Source organism: Dufourea novaeangliae, unplaced genomic scaffold (genome assembly GCF_001272555.1).
Source record: "Dufourea novaeangliae isolate 0120121106 unplaced genomic scaffold, ASM127255v1 scaffold11, whole genome shotgun sequence".
NCBI lineage: Eukaryota > Metazoa > Arthropoda > Insecta > Hymenoptera > Halictidae > Dufourea > Dufourea novaeangliae.
The window spans coordinates 731,777-755,145 of record NW_015373895.1 but is presented as its reverse complement, the minus strand read 5'-3'; the positions used below and the strand labels follow the sequence as shown (position 1 = coordinate 755,145).

At 35.7% G+C, this 23,369-nt stretch overlaps 4 protein-coding genes across 5 annotated transcripts in view; 2 read left to right on the top strand and 2 right to left on the bottom strand.

Annotated features, from left to right (window-relative positions):
* Positions 1 to 76: 76 nt before the first annotated feature.
* On the bottom strand, positions 77 to 992 carry LOC107191016 (B-cell CLL/lymphoma 7 protein family member B). The gene is made up of 4 exons (XM_015579942.1): positions 839 to 992; positions 446 to 521; positions 275 to 380; positions 77 to 195 (listed from the first exon to the last, which is right to left on the bottom strand). Exons 1-4 carry the CDS (start codon positions 928 to 930, stop codon positions 77 to 79), a joined length of 393 nt encoding a protein of 130 aa, XP_015435428.1. The 5' UTR covers positions 931 to 992.
* Positions 993 to 2,052: 1,060 nt separating this feature from the next.
* On the top strand, positions 2,053 to 2,778 carry LOC107191072 (UPF0545 protein C22orf39 homolog). The gene is made up of 3 exons (XM_015580024.1): positions 2,053 to 2,172; positions 2,281 to 2,445; positions 2,529 to 2,778. Exons 1-3 carry the CDS (start codon positions 2,062 to 2,064, stop codon positions 2,739 to 2,741), a joined length of 489 nt encoding a protein of 162 aa, XP_015435510.1. The 5' UTR covers positions 2,053 to 2,061; the 3' UTR covers positions 2,742 to 2,778.
* Positions 2,779 to 4,075: 1,297 nt separating this feature from the next.
* Positions 4,076 to 23,369, top strand: part of LOC107191165 (flocculation protein FLO11-like) — a 123,013-nt gene continuing 103,719 nt past the window's right edge. Inside the window, exons 1-6 of one of the 2 annotated variants that reach the window (XM_015580146.1) lie at positions 4,076 to 4,352; positions 17,262 to 17,371; positions 17,449 to 17,657; positions 17,739 to 17,927; positions 18,008 to 18,151; positions 19,048 to 19,144. In XM_015580146.1, coding sequence (XP_015435632.1) covers positions 4,174 to 4,352; positions 17,262 to 17,371; positions 17,449 to 17,657; positions 17,739 to 17,927; positions 18,008 to 18,151; positions 19,048 to 19,144 — 928 coding nt within the window. In that variant the 5' untranslated portion in view covers positions 4,076 to 4,173. Of the gene's footprint in view, positions 4,353 to 17,261; positions 17,372 to 17,448; positions 17,658 to 17,738; positions 17,928 to 18,007; positions 18,152 to 19,047; positions 19,145 to 22,071; positions 22,085 to 23,369 lie in introns of those variants that run through there. The other variant, XM_015580138.1, reaches the window with a different exon arrangement.
* LOC107191189 (fatty acid-binding protein, adipocyte-like) lies at positions 4,625 to 14,607 on the bottom strand. The gene is made up of 4 exons (XM_015580170.1): positions 14,392 to 14,607; positions 12,482 to 12,654; positions 5,632 to 5,736; positions 4,625 to 5,022 (listed from the first exon to the last, which is right to left on the bottom strand). Exons 1-4 carry the CDS (start codon positions 14,459 to 14,461, stop codon positions 4,963 to 4,965), a joined length of 408 nt encoding a protein of 135 aa, XP_015435656.1. The 5' UTR covers positions 14,462 to 14,607; the 3' UTR covers positions 4,625 to 4,962.

Below are 23,369 nucleotides of genomic sequence, written 5' to 3'. Positions count from 1 at the left end.
TCATGTTCAAATTTGTAAAAGATATGAACGATTTCCTAAATATCTCATTTTCCAAATAACAATCACAGCATAAATTTTAATCAGTCTTTAACCTTTTTGGTGTTGGTTCACTATTCTGTGAATTTGAATCTTCTGAAAATCCCAGATGTGCAGAAAAGTCTGTTAACCCTTGGGAATCGCTGACTGTTGAAAAACCTAGTATATTAAAAAACATATTCTTAAGCATGTAATTATTAAGATTAACAATTTTATAAATTAATATGATGCATCTCACATGTATTAGAGTCTTCTGTAAGTCCAAAATTAGAATTTGAAGAATCTAATCCACTTTTTCTTGGTAAACCATTTTCTTTGTCTGCGACTGTCTTTCCCTTCTTCTTCTAAATGATAATACACATATTTTTACTTTGTATTATCACACATATTTTACTTCATTTCTACTCACCTGATCAAGCGTTGAAATAGGCACCCACTTATAAATCTTCATAGTAGTTTCCCCTATTGTAACCCATTTTTTTTCCCTATAAGAATGTCAACATGAAAAACATACTCTTTGGATCATTACTAAAACGACAGACAGAGAAGCTACCTTCTTTACTGTTATTAAAAAAGCAGACATAGAACACACAATCAACACCCATGAAATATTTCAGAACTATAGGGGCCTGTTTACAGCTGACATGTGTAATACAAAATTTTTATTACATCTCGCAAAACTATTAAAAATTTTAATCCGTTCTCGATATCCAATATTGTTTTACTACTTTCTTGCTCTACATATTTTTTATGAGACATTCCCACATTTCCTCGTGCATCTATAATATGTTAAGAGATTTACCAATGGCGAACTTTGTCAACAACTTGCATTACACGCTTAATATCATCCTTGGCACGACTACGAGTCTCTGCACGCACTGACCGCGACATCATGTTACGCGATTATAAGTCACTATTAATTGAACACAACACAAAACACCGGGACATTCGTTAGTGGAGAGGTTAGGAAACTGACAGCAGTCACCAATTTCAACAGTGCAATCGTAAACGTCTTCCAATTCAAGACAAGAACGAGACTATAATAATACCAAGATGATACGTCCAAGACAGAACATAGGGGCGCGAAAGGAATGGCGAAAACCAGTGATACTCATTATTAATGAAAAATATTTTTCCAGTTTCGAAGACATTCAGTCACTTCTATCTAATTAAATTAGACACAAATACATCTATACTAATTGAAAGAGTCCTCAAAGTACTGCATTAAATTGAATAAAATTTAAAATGTAATATTGTGAAGTTACGTTAACATGAGCACCACTGACAAAAATTTCTAACGAATAAACCATAGACATATATAATAAACTACGCGTCTTATGGTACGGATGTAGTAGAGACCAAAGGACAGAAGCAGAGATAGAGTAGCTCCTCTCTCATCCTTTCTTGCTCGCACATCGCAAAGTTAGGGATGGCTAGGGGCGAAAGCAACTGGAGAGCAATGAGGAGTAGGAAATGTAGGAATGCAGGGAATGCTGCACGCTCTCTCTCTAGTGCCGACTTCATCCCTACCATAAGAATGCACAGTCTATTATATATGTCTCTATGTCAAATAGGGATTTGCTTAAGGCAGATTTACAGCTACATTACTCTTTACTCTTTAACACTCTTTAAATGATGAAACTTGCAACAGTGACTGACAGTGACTTAAATTGTTCAGAATCACAAAAAAATAAAAAAATGTTTTCACGCTCATTTTAAATATCGTTTTTCTTTTCTTAATTTTTATACGCATTACGATGTTATAAAGAGAATAGGTATATATTAGCAACGGTTTTTATCGTGAGTATTACGCAATATATACTATATATATACTTGGAACCTTTTAATTATGCTTTGTTTTTAAAATAATAATAGTGTTATGCAAGAATGATGTTCATCAGTTAGGTTTTTTTAAACAATTGAAGTATATTTGCTATCTACAATTATAAATATAAACTGTTGTTATATGTGCAGTTAAAAAAAAGTAAGTAATAACCTTAATTTTAAAAGTAAGAAGAAGAAAAGATGCCTGATTCGGATAATACAACTAAATCTGCATCATCTGAAGAAAAAAACACGCCTGATGAAAAGGACACATCGAATAAAGATAATCAACACCGTGAATTTGACTGGATGGTATAATTTTATGTTATGATTATATAAATTAATGATTCCTTTCTAATGAATCTTAATGCTCTTTGTATTTCTGTCATGACATTACCAAAAACGTTTTGTATCTTTTAGATAAGACCATGTGAGATATATAACGAAGAATATAAAGATTGTAGAAGCATCAGAGCAAGATTTCATCAGTACTTTGTATTTGGACACAGAATAGACTGCACACAATGGAAAACTGATTATCATAATTGTTACCTATGGGAAAAGTACAAATCTGAAAAAGCATATGTATGTTGAAGATTTTTATTAAAAATTGTGCATTTTTAAATTACAGTGTTATATGTTCTTACAAAGTATTGTTTTGTATATAGACAAATTTAATAGACGGTGAGAAGAAGCGTAGGATGGAAAGGTTACGACCTCATTTCCAGAACAATGTTTGGCAGAAAAGAGACAAACCACCAGAAAACTGGAATGGACAATTACCCGATTGGTTACAAACTAAAATGGAAAACACATTTCTCTCAATTGCAAGTGATGAACTTAAAGAATCTAAATCAAAAAGTTCCTGTACAATAATGTAGTAGAAAAAATGAATATTAAAAAGTTTAAGTTCTTGTACTTAGTTTATGAACCATTTAGGCAGTTTAAGCAAATTTCCCATATAAATTCTATAAGTAATACATATTTGAAAATGTCAGAGATCTGGAGACAAACATACAAATTAAATATTATGCTACAAATGTATAATATTCATGTGCATAATAGTAATTCCACAGTTGTATTAATAAATTTTTTTAAATATATACTTTTTTTGTAACCTTGGAAATATTACAATATCTTACAGCGCAATTTGTGTAGTACATATTTAAAAAACGGACTGCAATTCTTGTACGTTACATCATGAACTAGACTTTATAATATTTCATTCCTTGTAGCTTAGTTGCACAATAAAACGTAAGAGTACCAGAATCATTTAAATGTAAGAAGTCTTTTAACAATATTCAAATTCGAATTTTGCTGGGATAATACATGCCATAATATAATAATCTAATTTTACATTGAAACTCATCGCGATTTCCCGCATACAAATTCGAAACTTTGTCCTGCAATTATTTGCGACTAATATTTAATCGCACAACGAAGTTCGAGAAAAAATGTATTTCAAAAAATTAAAAGGAAGCGTAATTACACCCTAGGAAAAGATTATACGAAGAGTAATAGTAACTGACAACTGAGCGTATATAATAAAGAAGAGGTGGAGGAGCACATGTTTCTGACCACTGATCTGTATATACAGATCAGTGTTATAAACACGAACACAGAGTTCCGTGACGGACATGCGCACTGTACCGCTTTGTGGAGGAGCACATGTTTCTGACCACTGATCTGTATATACAGATCAGTGTTATAAACACGAACAACACAGAGTTCCGTGACGGACATGCGCACTGTACCGCTCCGTGAATTCCTTTACGCACTTATCCTCCGTTAGTCAATCCGCAAGTGGCCAGTGGTAAAAAGAAAGGTAAAAAAGTGATGCCTTAAAGAAGCGGGAGAGATAGTGTTTTAAACGTCGCGGCAAATTCTCCCCACTTCGCCGAGAACGCACAACAGAGCAATGCGTATTCCACCAAGCTTGTAGTGTGACGTGCGTACGCGAAGTTGAATGAGAGACGTAACCTAAATACAAATATCACCTATCGCCGAATAGGTTGATCGTAGTACGACGATAAATAAAAAAACGCCGACACTTTCGTTCATAATCCGAGAGATATACGTATACTGACACGCATGTACATACACAAACGGATTTTCTCGTTCTCCCTTACTTCCGTTCTCGTGTTTCCGTGTGTGGTAATGTAACTCGTCAAGATACAGCCACCAAGTATCGTGTTAACGTCTCCTCATAAGCGTTTAGAATCGCTGTCCTGTGGCAGAGGATTGTTTTCTTTGTGCAGAGGGAAAGTGCGCGTCAGTGTTCGTCAGTGGAATTCTTTACGAGGATAGAAAACCATGGCGGAAGATTGCATCAACGCCGATTATCTCGGAGCGTATCACCGTTTTTTCGTCGAATTTGTTGCCAAGATGAATCCTGACGATCAGCTGCCTGTAACAGTGAGCTCGTACAACGTCACCGACGCTGAGATCGTCGGTGAGATTATCAACGTTACTCTACAATATCTGAGCCAAATGTAAGTGAATATACTTTTAAATGATCGGGTATTGCAATGTGTCGGTGCGTGGGTGGACATCGGTCGTGTTTATTCGTGATAGCTCCCACAGCGGCCGGCGCTGAATATAAACAGATACGATATAGATTCGATATTAGGTCTTATAAACAACTTTTAACAATTTCCTCTCGGTCACATGGCTTTCCATCTTTATACTTCGGAGGATTAATCGTGCAGTTTGTGAAAAAATAACATAGAGGTTTATGCGAATTCGATCAAGAATTTATTCTTATTTTTACAGCGACAATACAATCATTGTTTATTCACATTTGTCATCTGGAGCAACACGTGACAACCGTCTAAAGAAGGCGGGGCACATGCTTTGAATGACAGTAGGAACGTTTACGATCGATCCACAGCTTTTTTCCTCTGGCAACTGTAGGCATTTGTCATGTTGTTTTTGTTCGTTCTTGCGTGCTACCTTTCTCTGCCGTTTACTTTGTGCGTTTAGAAATACAGTTTAAAAAGCTACTAACGGGCCATAATGATACGAAAACATTACAGGGTTCAGTGATACGAATATAATGTCATATGAAAACATTGTCGTTGTTATTGTGAATTTCGCCATTGTTTATGAAAGACGTTTAAAATAGCGTTTTGCTACTTGGCCACTCTGTTCGTGGGTCATTGTCTGAAAATAGAGAATGATGACATTAATATTTGTACTACTGTTATTTTGCGTACATTTATACATGCATCAATATAAAAAGGGATCATTTATTTTTCTCAAAATATTTTTAAATAATTCAGGTTTGCAATTTTTGGTAGACTTTACTAGTGCCCCCCCCCCCCCCAAGCGTTTTATACAATAATAAAGATCATTCTACTTGTTTTCTCGTACTGAATACGAATATCGTATCCGTTTTTGTCGGAAATGGCATACGTATTGTCTAAACACTTTTTAAAAATAAGGTGATTATGCAGTTTAGCGGATTTTCTCAATTTTAGCTGTTTCACTGCGGTTTTTTTAAATAGCTTCATTTTATCACTAAAACGAAAAATCAGACGGTGGAAGCAACTCTGAATTACTTTTTTTTTCTTGAACTGTCTCTAACCAATTTTATTGTCCATATATTTTTATTTAATCGTATTTTCGGTTTATGTTTAGTTAATTACATATTTAAGAATAAAGATTAAGTGGATTCTCTGATTCTCAAACTGTTCATGCAATCTGTTGAAATAGATTGAAGGGTCTTTTCAGCTTTGAAAAATTGTACGAACACAAACAAGTGGAACATACCAAAAGTACACCGTCCTTTATAACTTCGTATTTCCGCACCACTTTGTTGTTACCTGCTCCGACTGAAACTGTCACTAGACTGTCTTCCTCCATTGTAGTCACATTCTAAACCGAAACAGAGAAGCAGTGTGTGAATACAAAAGACAATAGGGGCAAAACGTTTTTTTTCCATTCTACCGATATGCTAATCACTTTGCGGTCACAAGGAAATTCAGCATTTAAAATTAATCTTCCCTGGTAAAAAGCACTATGTAAATAGATCGTGCAAAGCTCCTATCACTAGGATCTCGGGAGTTACTGAAATGCATGCCAAATGTGCATTGCCGTGAATATTTATTTCACTACTTGAAATAAATTTACAAAGTGGTAAGCAGGTCTTTACACCTACGCCACTTTTTACCTTAGCGGAAGCCGAGTTTGCTCGTAAGGGTACATACACGTATATTATAGTACGCATACGTATTACTTCAATTTACCAAAATTATTGCGTAAATAAATAATTTCTGTATTATTATTTTTTTTTACATTTCGTCAATAGTACATGTATCTGAAGGATCCTTTAGATTCTTCAAGCGTCGACGTCGCCACGATTAGTACCAATAAACGCCACACGGTGTGCAGAGCGTGTATGGTCTGTCTACGCAAGACAAGTCCCCTAGACCTCTACAAAACACCACAAATTTCATGCCGAAAAGTAGCTACGCCTGGCGACACTGGGGACTCTGGGAACAGACGACACGGAATAGTTTGTCCTAATACTTTGAATGAGAAAGACGTTCGCATTTAGTTCAGATATTCTGTAAAAGTCTATTTTTGTTATTGTTTGTGTTATTTATATCTTTTTTGTTGTGTTTATTGTTTCTATTGTTTAACTGTATTGACAAAATGTCTGTGCCATCAACAAGCAAAGGCTCTTTTTATTCTTCTTTGGAGGAACACAATGACTACGACGATCAATCATCGGACGGTGGCGGTACATCGAACAGCGATGCCGAGCCTGAATTTGAAGATTCGGACTTCGATGAGGATACGATGATGTCTGAAGATGAAATTGCATGTGATCGTGATTGGCAGCACATTGCTCCTAATAATATTATGTCAGAACAAAACTTATTACAAACGAATTCACTAACGAGCAAAAGTGAAAATGTACAATCAATAGATGAGTGTTTTCGTTTATTTATAAATGACGAAATCCTTGAGATTATTATTTTACATACGAATATGAAGGCAAATGCGAGTACACCGGCACACAGAAGGTGGAAACCTGTAGATCGTAGAGAAATCAATGCGTTTTTGGGACTTCTGTTAGTTATGGGAAGATACAAAGAATCGCGAGAGTGTAAGAAAGATATATGGAAGACGGACGAAGCATGTTCGCGACAAATATATAGAGCAATAATGTCGCGTGATCGATTTACCGAGATCCTAAAGTATATTCGGTTCGATGATTCTGTCACGCGCGAAGCAAGAAAAGTTTACGATAAATTGGCGCCGCTAAGAAGTATTACAGATATTTTTACACAAAATTGTCAGGAATCCTACAATGCAGCAGACGTTGGATGTGTGGACGAACAATTGATAACATTTAGGGGTCAGTGTTCGTTCAAAGTGTGTATGCCACATAAACGTGGCAAGTATGGCATAAAAATATGGGCACTATGCGATTCACAGAGTTACTACTGTTGTAATATGGAAGTATACCTGGGTGCAAGTGGGACAGTTCCAGAAAAACGACAAGGACAACGTGTAGTAAAACACTTAACACATTTCTGGAAAAACTCAGGCCGTTGCGTAACAACGGGCAGTTTTTTTACCGATCTTAAGCTAGCAGAACAATTACTAGAAGATAACATTTTTTTGGTCGGAACATTAAAAAAAAATAAGCAAGACTTGCCGAAAATATTAACAGAAGTTGAAACCCGGGAACAATATTCCTCGCAGTTTTTATCTACGGACAAATTAACATTAGTATCGTACATCCCCGAACCGCGAAAATCCGTGATCCTAGTTTCCTCACTACACCACGAATATAGTATTTCATCAACACAGGAGAAATTTAAGCCGGAGATTCTTAATTTTTATAATTCAACCAAGAACGGGGTTGAAGTCTTCGACAAAATTGTACGAGAGTATTCTTGCAGACGTGCCACCCGCCGCTGGCCATTGTCACTGTTCATGTACTACATAGATGTTGCGGCGTACAATGCATTTGTGATATGGAATACTAGGCACCCTGGATGGGAAGGGAAACTATCAGCGAAAAAGAAGAGGAAGTTATTTTTACAAGAATTAATAAAAACATTGATTGCAGAACACATTGACAATCGTGCAACGGAATTTGAAAAGGGTGAAGCAGGATTACACAAAAGTGTACTGTTTGCCATAGAAGCGACTGGCCGAAAAATAATAAAGAAGCCGAAAGCAACGGGTCAGAAGCGAGCCAGATGTTGCTCGTGCATAGGGAGCAACAATAAATATGCAACTGTATGTGATTTTTGTAGGAGGCATGTTTGTAACGATCATTCTGTACGAAGTTGTCAGATTGTATGTTTTTCATGTACAACAGTACCTAATATAAAAAATGAATGAATATCATTTTTTTATAACTTGCGAGGTTATTCTATCTAGTATAAGTAGAACGAAAATCCAAATGTAATGCGGAACCAGCTAATCATTACATAGTACACATACATATGACTATGTTAGTAGATTATAGGCGTGGGTAAAAAAATTGCCACTGGACTCTGAAGTTCAGTACTCGGAGGGTTAATTTGCATACTTTTCATCGCAAAAAGTGCGGTATATACAGGAAGTCCCAAAAAGATAGGACAATTCGCAACATGGATATTCCTCATGCAAATACAAATCGAAAAAGTAAAAAAAAACGGTACAGGATTTTTCGATTTGTATTTGTATAAGGATTATCCACGTTGTCCCATCTCTTTGGGATACCCTGGATAATATTGTCTTAAAAACATGTTTCAATACTAAATAACTTTTGTGATATCTCTAAAAATAACGAAGATAGTTAATGTGATCAAAAAATGCGTACATCCAGCTCACCCTGTATATAACTGCGTCGTACAAGTGAACGAATAAGCGACAGGGAGAGCGCGCGTTTCATTGGGTGCCTGGAAATTTAGCCCTCTACAACCCTGTGCTTTAACCTTCCGAGTATTGAACCACGGAGCCCGATGCCAGAGCCTATTCTAACCTGACCCATGCCGATAGTCTATATACTAACATAGTGACGGTCGCTAGAGCTCGAGACGCTCACCAATATATGTATGTATATACTACTATGTCAGCGGTTCCCAATCTTTTTTAACTTGTATACTACTTGACAGGCATTTTCTTAAATTGTGCCCCCTAATATTAGAAAAATAGTTGTAATTTATATAGTTCCTGTTACTTCAGTTTTTTTCATATACCTATAAAGCCCCAAGTATGTACCCGTGAGGGTATGCGTATCCTAGGTTAGGAACCGCTGTACTATATAATGCATAGTCGGTTCTGTATTGCATTCGGATTTTCATTATATGTACATATACAATAGAAAAACCATATGAATTATAAAAAAATATATGGATTCTATATGGCTGCGGTTCCGAAATGGTCCTAGTTTTCGATTTTGATGAAACTTGGTAAACCTGTGACCGGCTGTACCAAGTTTCATGAAAATCGGAGGGTGGATCTTATCGGAAGCACACCCATTAATTTATATTATGGCAACAATAAACATGCCTCTCACAAAAATTGTATATCGGAGCATGTCTGTTATTGTTACCTGGTTAACATATTGTATGCGGGATACGTATTAGTACGTTTTCCGTACATGTTCGATAGTCTGCGTAACACGTACTAATACGTGTTTCGTACACTGTCGATAGTCTACGGAGCACGTACTAGTACGTTTTTCGTACACTGTCGATAGTCTGCGGAACACGTACTAGTACGTGTCTCGTACACTGTCGATAGTTCGCGGAGCACATACTAGTACGTTTTTTTACATATCGTTTGGAATTAAACGGTACCATACCATGAAATATTATTAAAGTTTTAAATATATTGTTTTGTACAGAATATAACCTTATAAACCGATTTTTGAACCAAAAAATATAATATTTAGTGTTTTTTTATTGTTAACCTTAAAAAAATATCTAGTATCTATAAAAAATGTATTTTGATAGTAAGACATCGAGGGAATAGTGAAAAAAAGAAGAGTAGCTAAAATGTTACAGTAAATTAGTAATACGGCGCCGGAGTCATTTAATTACCGGAGTAATTAGAACGACTTTTCGAAATACCTTGCTGACGCAGCCAAGTCCGTAAGAATGACCCGCGTTACGCCAGGTAATCCGCATACAATGTGGTAAGAGATACAGTAAAAACAATAAAAACTAATCTTTTTTAAAATAAATGTTCTGACTCGTTGGACACGTCTTGCATTTCGATCGCGACTTTTCGAACGAACTACAGAAGTTTTTTTGGCTAGAAATAAAGGATAGCGAGTGAAAAATAAATAGGAAGTGAGCCGAAGATAAGAATCAGTATTCTGCGGCGTCTCAGTCCGGTCTGCCCGTTGCCATATCTCAAGAAACGTTGGTCCGTTTCCAATTTACAGAGAGACAGCTCTCTCACTGTTTGTGTGTGTGTGTGTAGTTCTCGGAGCTACGTGTCCCCACCCATGTTGCCAGATTTTTTATAAGATTTTTACAAACATAGTTGTATAAAATCACCCAAAATCACATAGCGCTGTCAAAAAAGTTATGAAGGTGGTGTTGTTAACACGGGATGGTTAAATTAAAGTACTTAATTTAGTATGATACATTCAAAGAATAGACATATAATTTAGTATGATACATTCAAAGAATAGATATATAAGACACATATTAAGAAAATTCATCACATTTTTAGTAAATCAGTCGCCCAAATTGCGATACATCACCCAATCTGGCAACACTGGTCTCCACCACTAACTCTGTCACTTGTGTGCGTGTCGCTTTCGAGCTGGAAATGACTCCGGCGCCGTATTCAGAGAGTTAAACTCTATGTCTACTGTAGTTTTTCCATAGACACAAAAATATAGACTAGTCCCAATTTTATAAAGAGACAGGTTACTTTCGGAGGACTTGCTAACCCTTTCTAATATAGCTGAGTCAATCATTCACCCCCACTACTTGAATTTAAAAAGAGATGCCAACTTCTCCGGAAGCTGTATACCTCAGTCTAAACTTGGGACGCCTGTGTAAGGGAGATACGAAGTTTATATTTCTATATCTATGCTACTATAGTTTTCCCGGGTGTATATGTGTCCCATGTGTATGACCATAGACATATATAATATACTCCGCGGTTTTATGGTAGGGATGAAGTCGAAACGAAAGGACAGAAGTAGCGCTGGAGTAGCTTCTCTCTTGTTCGCATATCACAGAGGGAAGAGGGGAAAGCGACTGGAGGGCAATGAGGGGAAAAGATACTGCACGCATGTAATACCTCGACTACAGCCCTAGGAGAATCGTCCACCAACAGCCCCATTAGAAAGAGAAGTAGCTGTTCCGGTTCCAGTTATTGCCGTCTCCCTCTTATGCCGCCTTTAGGCGTACCATAAAACTATGCAGTCTATTATATATGTCTACATAAATATACAGAACGTATATATACGTCATCCGGATTATCAAAACGTTCAAAGGATTATCATTCAGTTGGGTTGGATTGACGAAACATCTTTTTTTAATGAAAGCTAGTGTGAAAGATAGCGTGGATGTGCATAAATAGATCCTGAACGAATCAAATGCTAGGGCTTCACCGTTATTATAAAAAAATATTTTAAAGATGAAACATTTTGAGGTATTTGGTAAACAGAAGCTGAACTTTGTTAATTATTTTTAAGTGCACGAAAGTATTCAAAATTGTATTAGATTCGTGTAAAGATAAGTTCCTACTGCGTATATTATAAATATTATCACAAATAATGTAAATATTACATTTCGTTAATAAAGTACTAGATTAAATATTATAAAATTTAATTCCTAGTACATTTTATATGACATTAAAAAATGTCAGATTTTTTAAAATTGTAAAAAAATTGTTAATAAAAGCTCAAACCAAATTCTTAGGTCCTTAAAACGATGATCCAAAATGCGAACATTTCGGCTTTTAAGGGGTATATAAATCACCTTGAGGCGTCTGAAAATGAGCAAAGTTTCTCAAGGAATCTAACTATATTGCCATGGTCGGGGCTGTAGGGGAGTAAAATGCCAATGAGTTCGGAGCCCCTCCATGCTAAATTCTATCGTCATAGCGTCGACCTCAGCGCCTGCGCAGAAGCTGTTTCGTGCTGGTGCGCTGGCAACGTAGTGGGAGAGCGAATTTGTGTGGTCGAAAGTACTTGTGAGGGGAAAGTACCTCGTGTGGCAATATGTTTAGTGGAAATATAGTTAGAGTCTACTGGACTGACAATGAGTTTGTGCGGCCGTTACTGAACGTTTACGTAAACGCGGAAAATATTCTCTTTTTTTAAGAATACAATATCAAATACGAATATGTAATGAAACGTGAGATTGGTTACAAAATACACTTAAAAGTACAAAATAATAATATAATTTCGTATATACTTATGGACCTGTGACGTATACAGGGTGTAACAAAAATGAAGAACCCGGAAATCGGAGGCTCGTGAGGTGATTTGAAATAAGTTTTTCCTTAGAAAAAATGTTATTCGAGGCTTTGTTAACGAGATATTAAGGAACAACACCGACCAATCCCGCGGTAACGTTGGCTACGCGCTGTGATTGGTAGTACAATAAGTATTCATATATCTGAGAGAATAAAGAGAAAACAATACTTTCAATGTAACCCCGGCGGGCATGTGTTCCTCGTATTCTTCGCCGAGTGTAAACGTCACTTCTACTGTGCGAATCATTGAAATGGTACGAATTGTCCATATGTCGCCGTCATTCAGTATTTCCAGTCGAGGACTGGACATGGCCATCATTTTCCGTGGAATGTACGGCACACCTGTGAGTGCATACAATTGGCAAGAATTACTCCCAACATAATCTTACACTGACTGGCAACAAAAACGCAACATTCAGTGAAACATCAAAAATCTTCGAATAATATTCCCTTTCCGTCGTTTTCAGAAATTTATGAAGTAAAAGGTATTAATTCTTCTTTTTGGAAAAAGAAGTTTTTTGGGGTAGTTTATACAGTAATGTCTCGATGAGTGCGACATACTCGGGTCCGCTTCGGAGCATTCATGGCAAGGCGGAAAAGTTTTCAGTCCCTCATAAATTTTCTTTTTACACGAAGTTGAGCCTCTGCTTAGTTTCCGTTTATCCTATTTTAATTGGTTCCACAAGGGGAGCCCCTAGTGGTAGAAAAAACGCGGTTGTTCGTGTCGCCTTCATCCAGGGATCACTGTATTAGTTATACTATTATACTACATGTAAAATTAATATACTTTATTATTATATGTTAAACTTAATATAAATTACTATATGTTATTCTCCTTCATTAATTCGTCTTTGATGATCACGTCACGTTATAGGGAATAGAACTTTTACAGCCCATCGATAGTATAGGAAGTCTTTCTGGATCACTTTTACTGTGCTTTTATTGGGAATAATTTTTACTTAATGCAAGGTAATGTTGTATGTACATGTATACTGCACTCTATTTAAGTCTCGAACAATAGTCGATCTTCTAACAGCGATGTGGAGGACCGACACTGGATTAATTGTGACCTATGTATACTGAAATGTTGCTATTATACACATACAGGGTGTCCCTAAAATAAAAGGCCAAACTATATCAGTGTGTTCTATTCATCATAGTGATACGTCATTCCACAAATGCTTTATTTCCAAGAATACTGCGTTCCAAAGTTTCTTATTAAACGAACCGTTCAAAATGTCTTTCTTCGACAAGAATGCACCACAATTTATAGCGTGGCTTTATGAATTATTCAACATGTATGAAAAGTTCTTCAATATTTTCAATACTTTGATAATCTTCTAGGATACGATTGCATAGGTCTCCTAAATTCTTAAACTGGCTTTCTGTAAATAATCGGCTTAAATATTGTAGTATCGAAATTTTAGATTGATTTTGAAGTTGGACAGTTTTTCACTATAGTGTACAAATGATGCTATAATTTTTGCCAGTACTGTATATAAGAAGTATTACAAACAACATTTCACACAAGCTAACTCACGAAATAGTGATAATAGTTTGCTAAAAACTACCAGAGAACATAAATATGTAGTAAGATAATTAGAAGTTTTTTGTATAGGTAATTCTACAAACAAGTTAGATTTTTTGTTCACCAGAAAGGGAATTGTTACGTTTCTTATGCCGATCAGTGTAGTTTCGTGTCGGTAAATATGTAATGTTATTCGAGGTAAGTCGATAATAGGTTCGAAATAAGCAAGATTAATGTTGTCAATATTTAAACATTTATTTAATCAACTAAATATTTCATAAACAGAAAGTCGCAATAGTAAATCATATATGGTAGACGTACAAATAATTATAAGAATCGTATAAACAAATTTCTAATTACAATAAATATTCCGAAACAGAATAAATCGTGATAAAATTAAGCCCTGTTAGCTCTTGTATCTCTTAAATGAAAGCAATCGCAACTCAAAGCGCAGGACGGACATTTTTTCTTTTTTTCTTAAAAATCGTATTTGTTTTTGCTACCATCGTATGGTATGCCGCATTTGTTTTTAACCGTTGCGTTCAACATACCTACAGCCCTGAAATACTCGTCGAGATTCTCGTTGCGTTCGTGTTGATAAGTGCCGACGATCGATGCCATTTCTCGCCTCAGCCGATAACGGTCCAAAATCAGCGATTTAGGTTCGCCAGGTGTTTCCTCGGGGCGCTCTTTGCCGAAAGACTGCAATAATCCTTCGTCTTGAATCGTCCCGTTACGCACAAACTCGAAAGCCTCGGGTGCTAACAAATTCGACACGTGCGTTTCACTGTTGTTCGTGCATTCGATCGGGGTAAAATACTTGTCTAAAGCGCAATCTCCTTGTTCCCGTTCAAAGCACCGTTTGCGTGTCACCTCACCTCTCCAAAGATCCCTCATATCTAAATAGTGATACGCTATCTTATAAATATCGTAAACGTGTGTACGCAGGTCCGAAACGCCGTTGCACTACTACATGTGTACGGAACGTGTCCTCTGTAGGTTTCTTCTTTGTTTCGAACGAAACAAGAGAATGTTCCGTGAATTTGAAGTAATGGAACGACATTGTCATGCCGTTGGTACAGTAACATTTTCAGTATTAAAAAGTACGATTTCTAACGGTCAACACATTTACCACCCAGGCGTTTTTCATTTGTCTTTCCGTATACGCGTAATAGAATTAGTCCTTAACTACGAGACGACTCATCTCAGAGATGAATAATCCGACAACTATGTACTTCCGTAATATCTTTCATAACCAACTGAATGTTATTTTTCTTAGTATTTTGGAAATAGAGTGATAGAGAATTCTTCCACGTACAGTGAATTCTAACTATATTGCCACGCGATGCACTTGCCCTTTATACGTACTTTCGAGCACACAAATTCGCTCTCCCATCACGATCCAGCTTTTGCGCAGGCGCTGAGGCCGAGGCAATGACGATAGAACTTAGCATCGAGGGGCCTCTGAACTCATTGCCATCTTATTCCCCTACAGCCCCTACCGTGGCAATATAGTTAGAGTCCACTGTACTCCCAAAATTCAGATTTATCTCTGGGGGCCGGTCCACAGGTAAGAAGGGATCACTTTCAATTAAAAAATAATAAAGTGAACATGAATAGAAATAATGCTAAAACTAAGACAGATAAAAATATGTAGTTAAATCATATAGTACAGGATAAATGGAATTAAGTCTTAAGTTTAGGCTTAGATTTTATCACAGTTACAATATTGAAATTCATAAACTTTAATAAACAGAACACTCTTATATTTGCTGAGGGTCAATTAAAATTTCTTTATATTTACTGTAAACATTCTATTACTAATATTTTTTAGATTGTGTTCACGAGATGTTGTACAATATTTTGGAAAGAACAACTAAAGATAAAATTTTATGAAAGATATAATGAAATCAAAATCATTAGTTATGCATATTTTTTGCGATTTAAAATTATATTCGAATACATTTTAGTGATAATTTTTAATGCTTACGATGAAGAGAATTTCTAAATGAAAAATCCATGATTGTATATCGCTGTACATATGTAATTTTCACTATAGAAACCAGAATCAAAAATTTTCTTGGTTGTAAGTTACGTACGCTTCTTGCTGTCATCCATTCTGCTTTGGTTGTTATAAATAATGTTTCCTGTATTCAGCATAGTTTTTAAAACGTGAAGTTTGTTATTTTAAATAATACTGTTCAACACGTAAAATACTTCATAACCGTTAATAGGCATTTCTGATACATAGATACATTATAAGCTGAATGCGAATCTATAAACCGTTCTTTCCCCAGTACGTCCAGTTTGTGAAAAAATTAATTTTGTAAAAAATTGCAAATTTTCAACTTTGGAGTGTTGTGTTTTTACAGTAATAGTTATTCTCAGTTGCTTTAGATACGAAATAATTCGCTGGACTCTCCCGAAAAAAATGATGTAAAATGTTATTATATTATAGACATCTAAATATATTTAAATAATGTTCAAAGTGAAAAAGACACCGCAAACGCACCAATTTTTGCTGATATTCTTCAATTAATTTCAAAAATGAATGATTTAAGAGAAAATCTAACAAGAGCATCCGCTAGTGTAGACCTTTCTGCTAAAGATGGTGTTAAGGGAAGTTATGAAATCTATTTTTTTTTCAATGGAGAAGCGAAATAGTTTAGCAAAACACGCAGCGACAGCGGCAGTGGTACTCAATGCCAGCGTCGTCTCGTTTGCACGTATTTAGCGCTTCCGTTAACCCTTGTGTAAACAACTGTGTACCTATGTAGGTACCCATTTCTAAATTTCCTTTCACAATTTTTTAGGTTTTTGTCTAATACAGCTTTCTGTATGTTATTGGAACGGAAAACTAACAGTTTCGGAAAAGTATAAAAGTAAAATTATCTATGTTTATCTAATCTGTTAAAATAGAAGTATTCCGATTGCTCAATGACCCGTCAATATTTTGGTTGCCTACACAAGGGTTAAGCTGCCAAGGTGACCGCCACGCCGTCATGACTACCACTGTCATCGGCGCGTGTTTTGCTGAACTGTTTCGCTACCCTATTGAAAACAAAAAGATTTTAGAACTTTCCTTGATACCTTTCTCAGCAGAAAGGTCTGCTCTATTGCATGCTATTGTTAGATTTTCTCCTAAATCCTTAATTTTTTAAATAAATCGAAGAATATCAGCAAAAATTGGTGCATTTTCGGTGTCCTTTTCACTTTGAACATTATTTAAACATATTTAGATGTCTATAATATAACAGTTTACATTATTTTCTTCGGGAGAATCCAGAGAATTATTTCTTATCAAAAAAGGTTAAAATTTGTTGAACAGTGTAATTCTTTCGGAAGTACGTATATAGCAGTTTTAATTGTCGCAGTTTCTTGCAGTAGTTATACATTTATACAATTTTTTTTTGTGTTTCAGGCAATGCCCGCCATGCTTGCAAGGACACTTGGTTCATCAAATATTACAGGAAACCAAATCCATGTGCAAAAAACAAGCAGCACATTATGGTTTCAATACACAAGAGAGAAGTATACGTCTTTTTATCATACACTTACTAGTTTGATTTTTTAAAAACGAAATTTTTACAATTTGTATTTTTTTTCAGCATATAATTTTTTTAAATTAATGACAGCCATTGTCACTAGAGTTAATGAGATGTGCATTCGCTATCTAGAAAGTAGTAGATTAGCATTACTACCACCTCCTCCTTGTACACCATTGCCACAGGTAGCAGCAGGTGGAAACAAAAATAGAAGAAAAATGGAGGACCGCCATATAGTCCTGCATGATTTACATGCTACCTACGGTATTAAGGTAGATCTGGTTCCGAGTCTCTATGGAATACATATACATTGGTACCAAATATTATTATAGAGGAATATTTTGTAATTCTAGAATAAGTCTGTGGCAAATTATTATGGAGTATTTGATGGACATGCAGGACATGATGCAGCTGTCTATACTGCTGCGCATCTTCATCAGTATTTAATGGAAAGCATATATTATCCAACTGATATACAGCGTGCCTTACACGAAGCTTTTATTACTACAGACACACAATTTATAGAGAAGTCTAAAACACAAGTAAGTACTAGAAATTTACATACCATAAAACATTTCCGCAATATACAATCAATATTTAGAATGATCTATATGTTTTGTAGAAAGTATTCGGTGGAACTACAGCAGTTTGTGCTTTGTTGTTAAAAAGAACATTATACATTGCCTGGGTAGGAGACTCTTCAGCTATGCTAATAAGACGTGACAGTATTGTTCAAGTAGTAAATCCTCATCGCCTTCATCGTTACTTTTACTTCGAATCATATGGTCATACAATATAACATGTTCATATTCTGGACAACGTACTCTTGTTCGTGTTGTATCCATACCTGGAGATGGACTTCCTGGATCAATGCTAATCAATTCCCTGTCATGACAGTGTTTAAATCTAAGACCTAGTTTGGGATCTATAACAGGTTGATAGTTTGACGTTTCATTTAAACATGTTTTACTTGTTCTCCAATGGTAATATGCAAGATCAGATGGACGAGGCCATAGTTTTTTCTTCCCTTGAAAATACGGAAGCCAATTTTCTTTTTCAAGTCTTTCACTAAAGTCTATGTAACCAGAGACTTCAAATTGAAGTTTTGTAAAGTTTCTTATGAATATAATAGTGGATATAACTTTCAGTCTGTTTAGTCGTTCGCGAAGTGCTAATTCTTGCATTACTGCATTGCTTGGGGTTATAAATTCTGATGTTAGTTCGTATGGTCTGTATACTGGAAACAGTAAATTTTTTACAGCTTCCAAACGTCGATAGAATGCATCTTTGCTAAGAGTTTCTCCAGTACATCTATATCCAAGTTCAGCTAATTGTCGAGCAGTGTGTAAATTTCTTAAATATCCAAGGTCGACAAATGTTACCAATGAATCTAAATAATTTTCATAAGATGTAAATTCTAACAATCTTCTATCACTGTCTATTTGTGTTCCCAGAACTGTCATTTTTAAATATAATTCTGCAATCAGTCATTTGAGCGTTTACTGGATAATATTATAATGTATATTTCCTGTATTTATAATACATTTAACAGAAATTTTTCCATTTAATTTGACATGAAAAACAATTGAAATTTCGTAGATATAGTATGTTTGTAAAGAGTTTATGGCGAAGTGTAAGAAACATAGTGGTTCTTTTTCTTAGGATGAAGTACTAAGAATACGAAGGATGGGAGGAGTAGTGATGCGAAGTGCTGGAATCATGCGAGTCAATGGAGTCTTAAGCGTGTCAAGGGCAATAGGTAAGTTGCTTTTTATTAAGTTATGTATGTTTCTGGAAAAAATTACTTATAATATCTAGTAGGCGATGTACTTAGTCTTTTCCTATGAGCATGTTTGTAAGGAATTAATAAAAATTTATTTCTTACTAACAAATAAAGATAAACAAATTTATGTTGGTATTATGATACAATCTGTATTAGCAACATAAATTACTCTGAGTGGTATACAGAAAAATATATTCTCTCAGTTTCAATAAATTTTGTGACAAAAAAGATGTGTGGAAAACAGCACACTCTTAATTTTATTGCTACAGTGCTGCAATTAACACTAAACCTACCACGACCGATTTTGTCGTTCTACTTCCTACCTTTTGGAAAGGTTAGGTAGGTTTAGTGTTCAAGAACATTACAGTTCAGTAGATGGTTTATTGGTACATTATTTTAGTACAAAATATTCCTTCAATTATTTAATTTTTTCCACGAAAAAGAGTACTTTACTTTTATAAATCTTGCAAATATTTTTACATTCCTACATAGTACGTAAAACTTAATAGACAACACAGTTAAATAAATAATTTTTTTGGGGATAAAAATGTGAATACGATCACTGTCATGCATTTCGGTAAAAAGTTAAGGTTAATTCTACGATAGGTTATATAAAAATGCGTTTCGTTATCGCGATCTGTCATAACATTTTAATAAAAATCAAACACGAACAAGGAAATTGCGCTTTTATAAGGCGTGGCCGTTTGTTGTCAAAGTCGTCGATGTTCAATTAGTATTTATTTACATTCGTTCTTCGTACTCACATTTATAGGTAAGCACGAATCGCACAGGTTAACGTTTTATTTTGCACAGTGAAATAACAGTGAAATATCTTTTCAACCAACTTGACACTTTACATCAGAAAACTTCAATGTAAGTGACGGGTAGTGTTTCGAACGCCCTCTAAAATATGGAACTCTTAATGGGAATTAAAAGTCAATATGACGGCCAAGTACCGCAAAATTTGAATGTGATCTAATTGTACAGTCAACGATATTGTTACATTTTTCATTAATCCTTTCTTACAACGAAAGAACGGAATGTTACCCTGTAAAGTGGTATAAAAAAGTATATAAACAAATATAGAATATTTGAAATGCTGTCGCTACAGTGTTTTCGCCTAATATTATTCACTACTTTTATCAGAATGTGGGAATTGTCGATGCAAGTTCTCTTAGAGTTGAACTCGTCGTCATTAAATAAAATATACTTGTTTTCACTGTCGATTTTCGGGGATTCTATAAATGGTTTGTCTGCATTCTCTGAATTATTAGCTAATATTGCAAAATTGTGAAGTGAAAATAATATTTCGGAATTGTCATCGTTACAATTTCTTTTCACTGTTCTTGTTGATGTAGGATTGTTAATTAAAAGAACTTTGAAATTGTATCGGTGTTAGATTAACATTTCTTCTCCCATGACTTCTTATCATCCCAAAGTCAAATGCTCAATGGGTTCCTCGTTAATCTGACCAGGGGAGAAATTCTTAAATTCAAGTTCCTTCAGTGTTTGCCAGAAACGTTGAAAACCGTTTAATGTGTGTAATGTATATCGGTGACATTGTCCCTGGTTCAACGAATCGAAGCTGCAGGAGTGACATCCGCTATTGCTTGGAGAAAAGCTGGCAATCGCTAGATGGCAGTGCAAGTATTCTCTACAATTGGTAAATTACATCAGACACACATGATTTCAACTGTACACTATTTTGAAATACAAACATTCATAGACTTTATATTTTACTGCATCTGGCAAGAAGTATTTGATGAACAGAAAAACTTAAAGTATTATATCCAGAAAATCTTTCACTTCTGATGAAGGATGTGGAATTAAAGAATTATGGTTCATTAATACTGTTTGCGTCGTACTGGATGCGCGGTATACACGCCGTCCTTTATTCTTCTATAGGTTCGACAATTTTATGAATATTTGCCATATTGTTTTAGGAACACATTTTTAAGATCCTAAACTGTAAGATAATGCAATATGCAAAAAATTGATTTGTTGAACTGGTATATTAGAACACCTTGAAACTTATGCACGTGGTTTGTACCGAATAACAGCAACAGAGAGTGAAAACAGTAATGAATTTGAATAGGGGAAGCCAAGATCTCACAAGCAATTTGGCATGCTTTCTTTTTGTGCATTACGTCGCGTAGACAAGGTTTAAGGACACCAGGGGAATGACTGGTCCATGGCAGCTGAGTGGTGTGAAAAACATATTTATCAAGCGAATTAATGCGTAGGTATTACCGCGAATTCACGAGAAACGGCGAGGTCGTAGGTCTAACTTTCTGTTAGTTGAATCGGGTGATATACAGTTGGTCATAAAAGTATTGTCCTTTAAAACAGAATAACTTTTTTCAAAGTGGTCCAGGTGACTTGATTTCTCTTGTGAACTGATCGTTTAGTAAACTGATGTCCCTAATTTCACAAAAGAACTCAAGTCATTTGGACCAATTTTAAAAAAGTTGTTCGGTTTTAAAGAGTGTTTGAATACTTTTGTGACCAACTGTACGTATGCGGGGTATCGTTTCCCCATATCGCTCGTGTTCGCCACGAGTATTCTACTATTTTCCTACCACCAAGTATAGAAGAGGTATTACTGAACTTCACGCGGGTACACCGTGGACGATGTGTAAAACGATATCCTTGTGGGTGCAAATCGTCAAATGTGTTTCACGCCATTCGTTACCAGACCACACAGGGCCAGTCGCTGCTTTCTTGGCGTCCTCTGGCGTGCCCAGACATTTGGTGTACCTACCCACCGCGTGGCGGCGCGCGGGTATTTTCCAAAAAGTCAACAGACTCCTCGAATACTCGGCCTCTGACGTTAACCTTTCTGTGAACAACCAAAATATTCACGATTATTGAGCAATTGGAATAAACCCTATTCTGACAGATTAGATAAGCATAGTAGTAAGTATTAGTTCTTCTTTCCTATAATATACCAAGTGTCATAGAGTTGTTGTCTCCATAGAGAATCTGATTAAAAGCACTGAAAAACAATTGTCGATTATTTGAATTGTAACAGGATATATACAATAATGACGAAAACAATTCTAACTTTTAAAATAAACACCGAGACGTTCTCATGCCTTTTTAATCATTTTATTGCGTTGATTCCCGTGGGTTTGTTTCTGCGGTTTCTGAAACTTGACTCTATTATCACCTCGATCGGCAGGTTTCGAAATACTTCTGTTACAATTATTATTGCTTTATTTCTGATTGTCTAGAGATGACGGTAAAACCGTCGCCATTAACGATTATTTTACGAAAATTTGTATTCACAATTGATGGAAAAGGGTACCTATAATCTTTCAGAATTTACATTTATCGAATTCTGATTTGTAGACTTGACTAATGTGATCGTCTATTGAACGTCATACTGCTAAAAACTGTAATCTCACTGTTGTCGACAATTTACACATTGACTTTAAAATTTTTAATTTATACACTAACGTTCATAAGTACAGTATTTATCATCGCATCAAAGAAAAAGGTTTATCCTTTTTATTTTTCATTTCACTATAGGACGTTTCTGATAAATCTCTATAAGGTGAATAAGAAACCGTTTCTTCCCAAGATATACAGTTTTTCAAAAAATCAATTTTTTTCAAAATTGCAAATTTTCATCTTTGCAAATGTTTTCTGTTCTTTTACTAATGGTTATTTAGTTGCTTTTGACTCGAAATACTTCTTTAGACTCTCCCAAAAAATAAAAATGATATAAGTCTGAAGAACATGTTGACTTCGCTTGCGTCGGACCTCGTGTGCGATCGGTGACACGAAATTGAATTCGAGTTGCCGAAAAGTCGAGTGTTTTGCCCGGAAGTCAAGTAGGGAGAGGCCAACATGGTAGTAGCAGCTGGCCAACTATGGATTAGGTATCGCGAGAAAAAGGAAAGAAAAAAATTCTGGACGCGTGTCGAATATCCTGTTGGTTCCGTTCGACCGCTGACACAATAGTACGTGCAGCCATGCTCCCAGCAATGCACGCTTTACTGGGTGGCTGCTACAATCGCATGCCCGGAATAATTAACAGCTCATTACGCCGTTTTTGCATCACGAGAAGACGCGTGTCTCGGTGGTCCTTCTTCGTTTGCCGGAATTTCTCTTCGGCTTCGCGGAAATTTCACGACGAGTAGAGCGGTCGTTGCAGGCATTTATTATTGGTATTTCCGGTAGATTTTACGATCAAGAT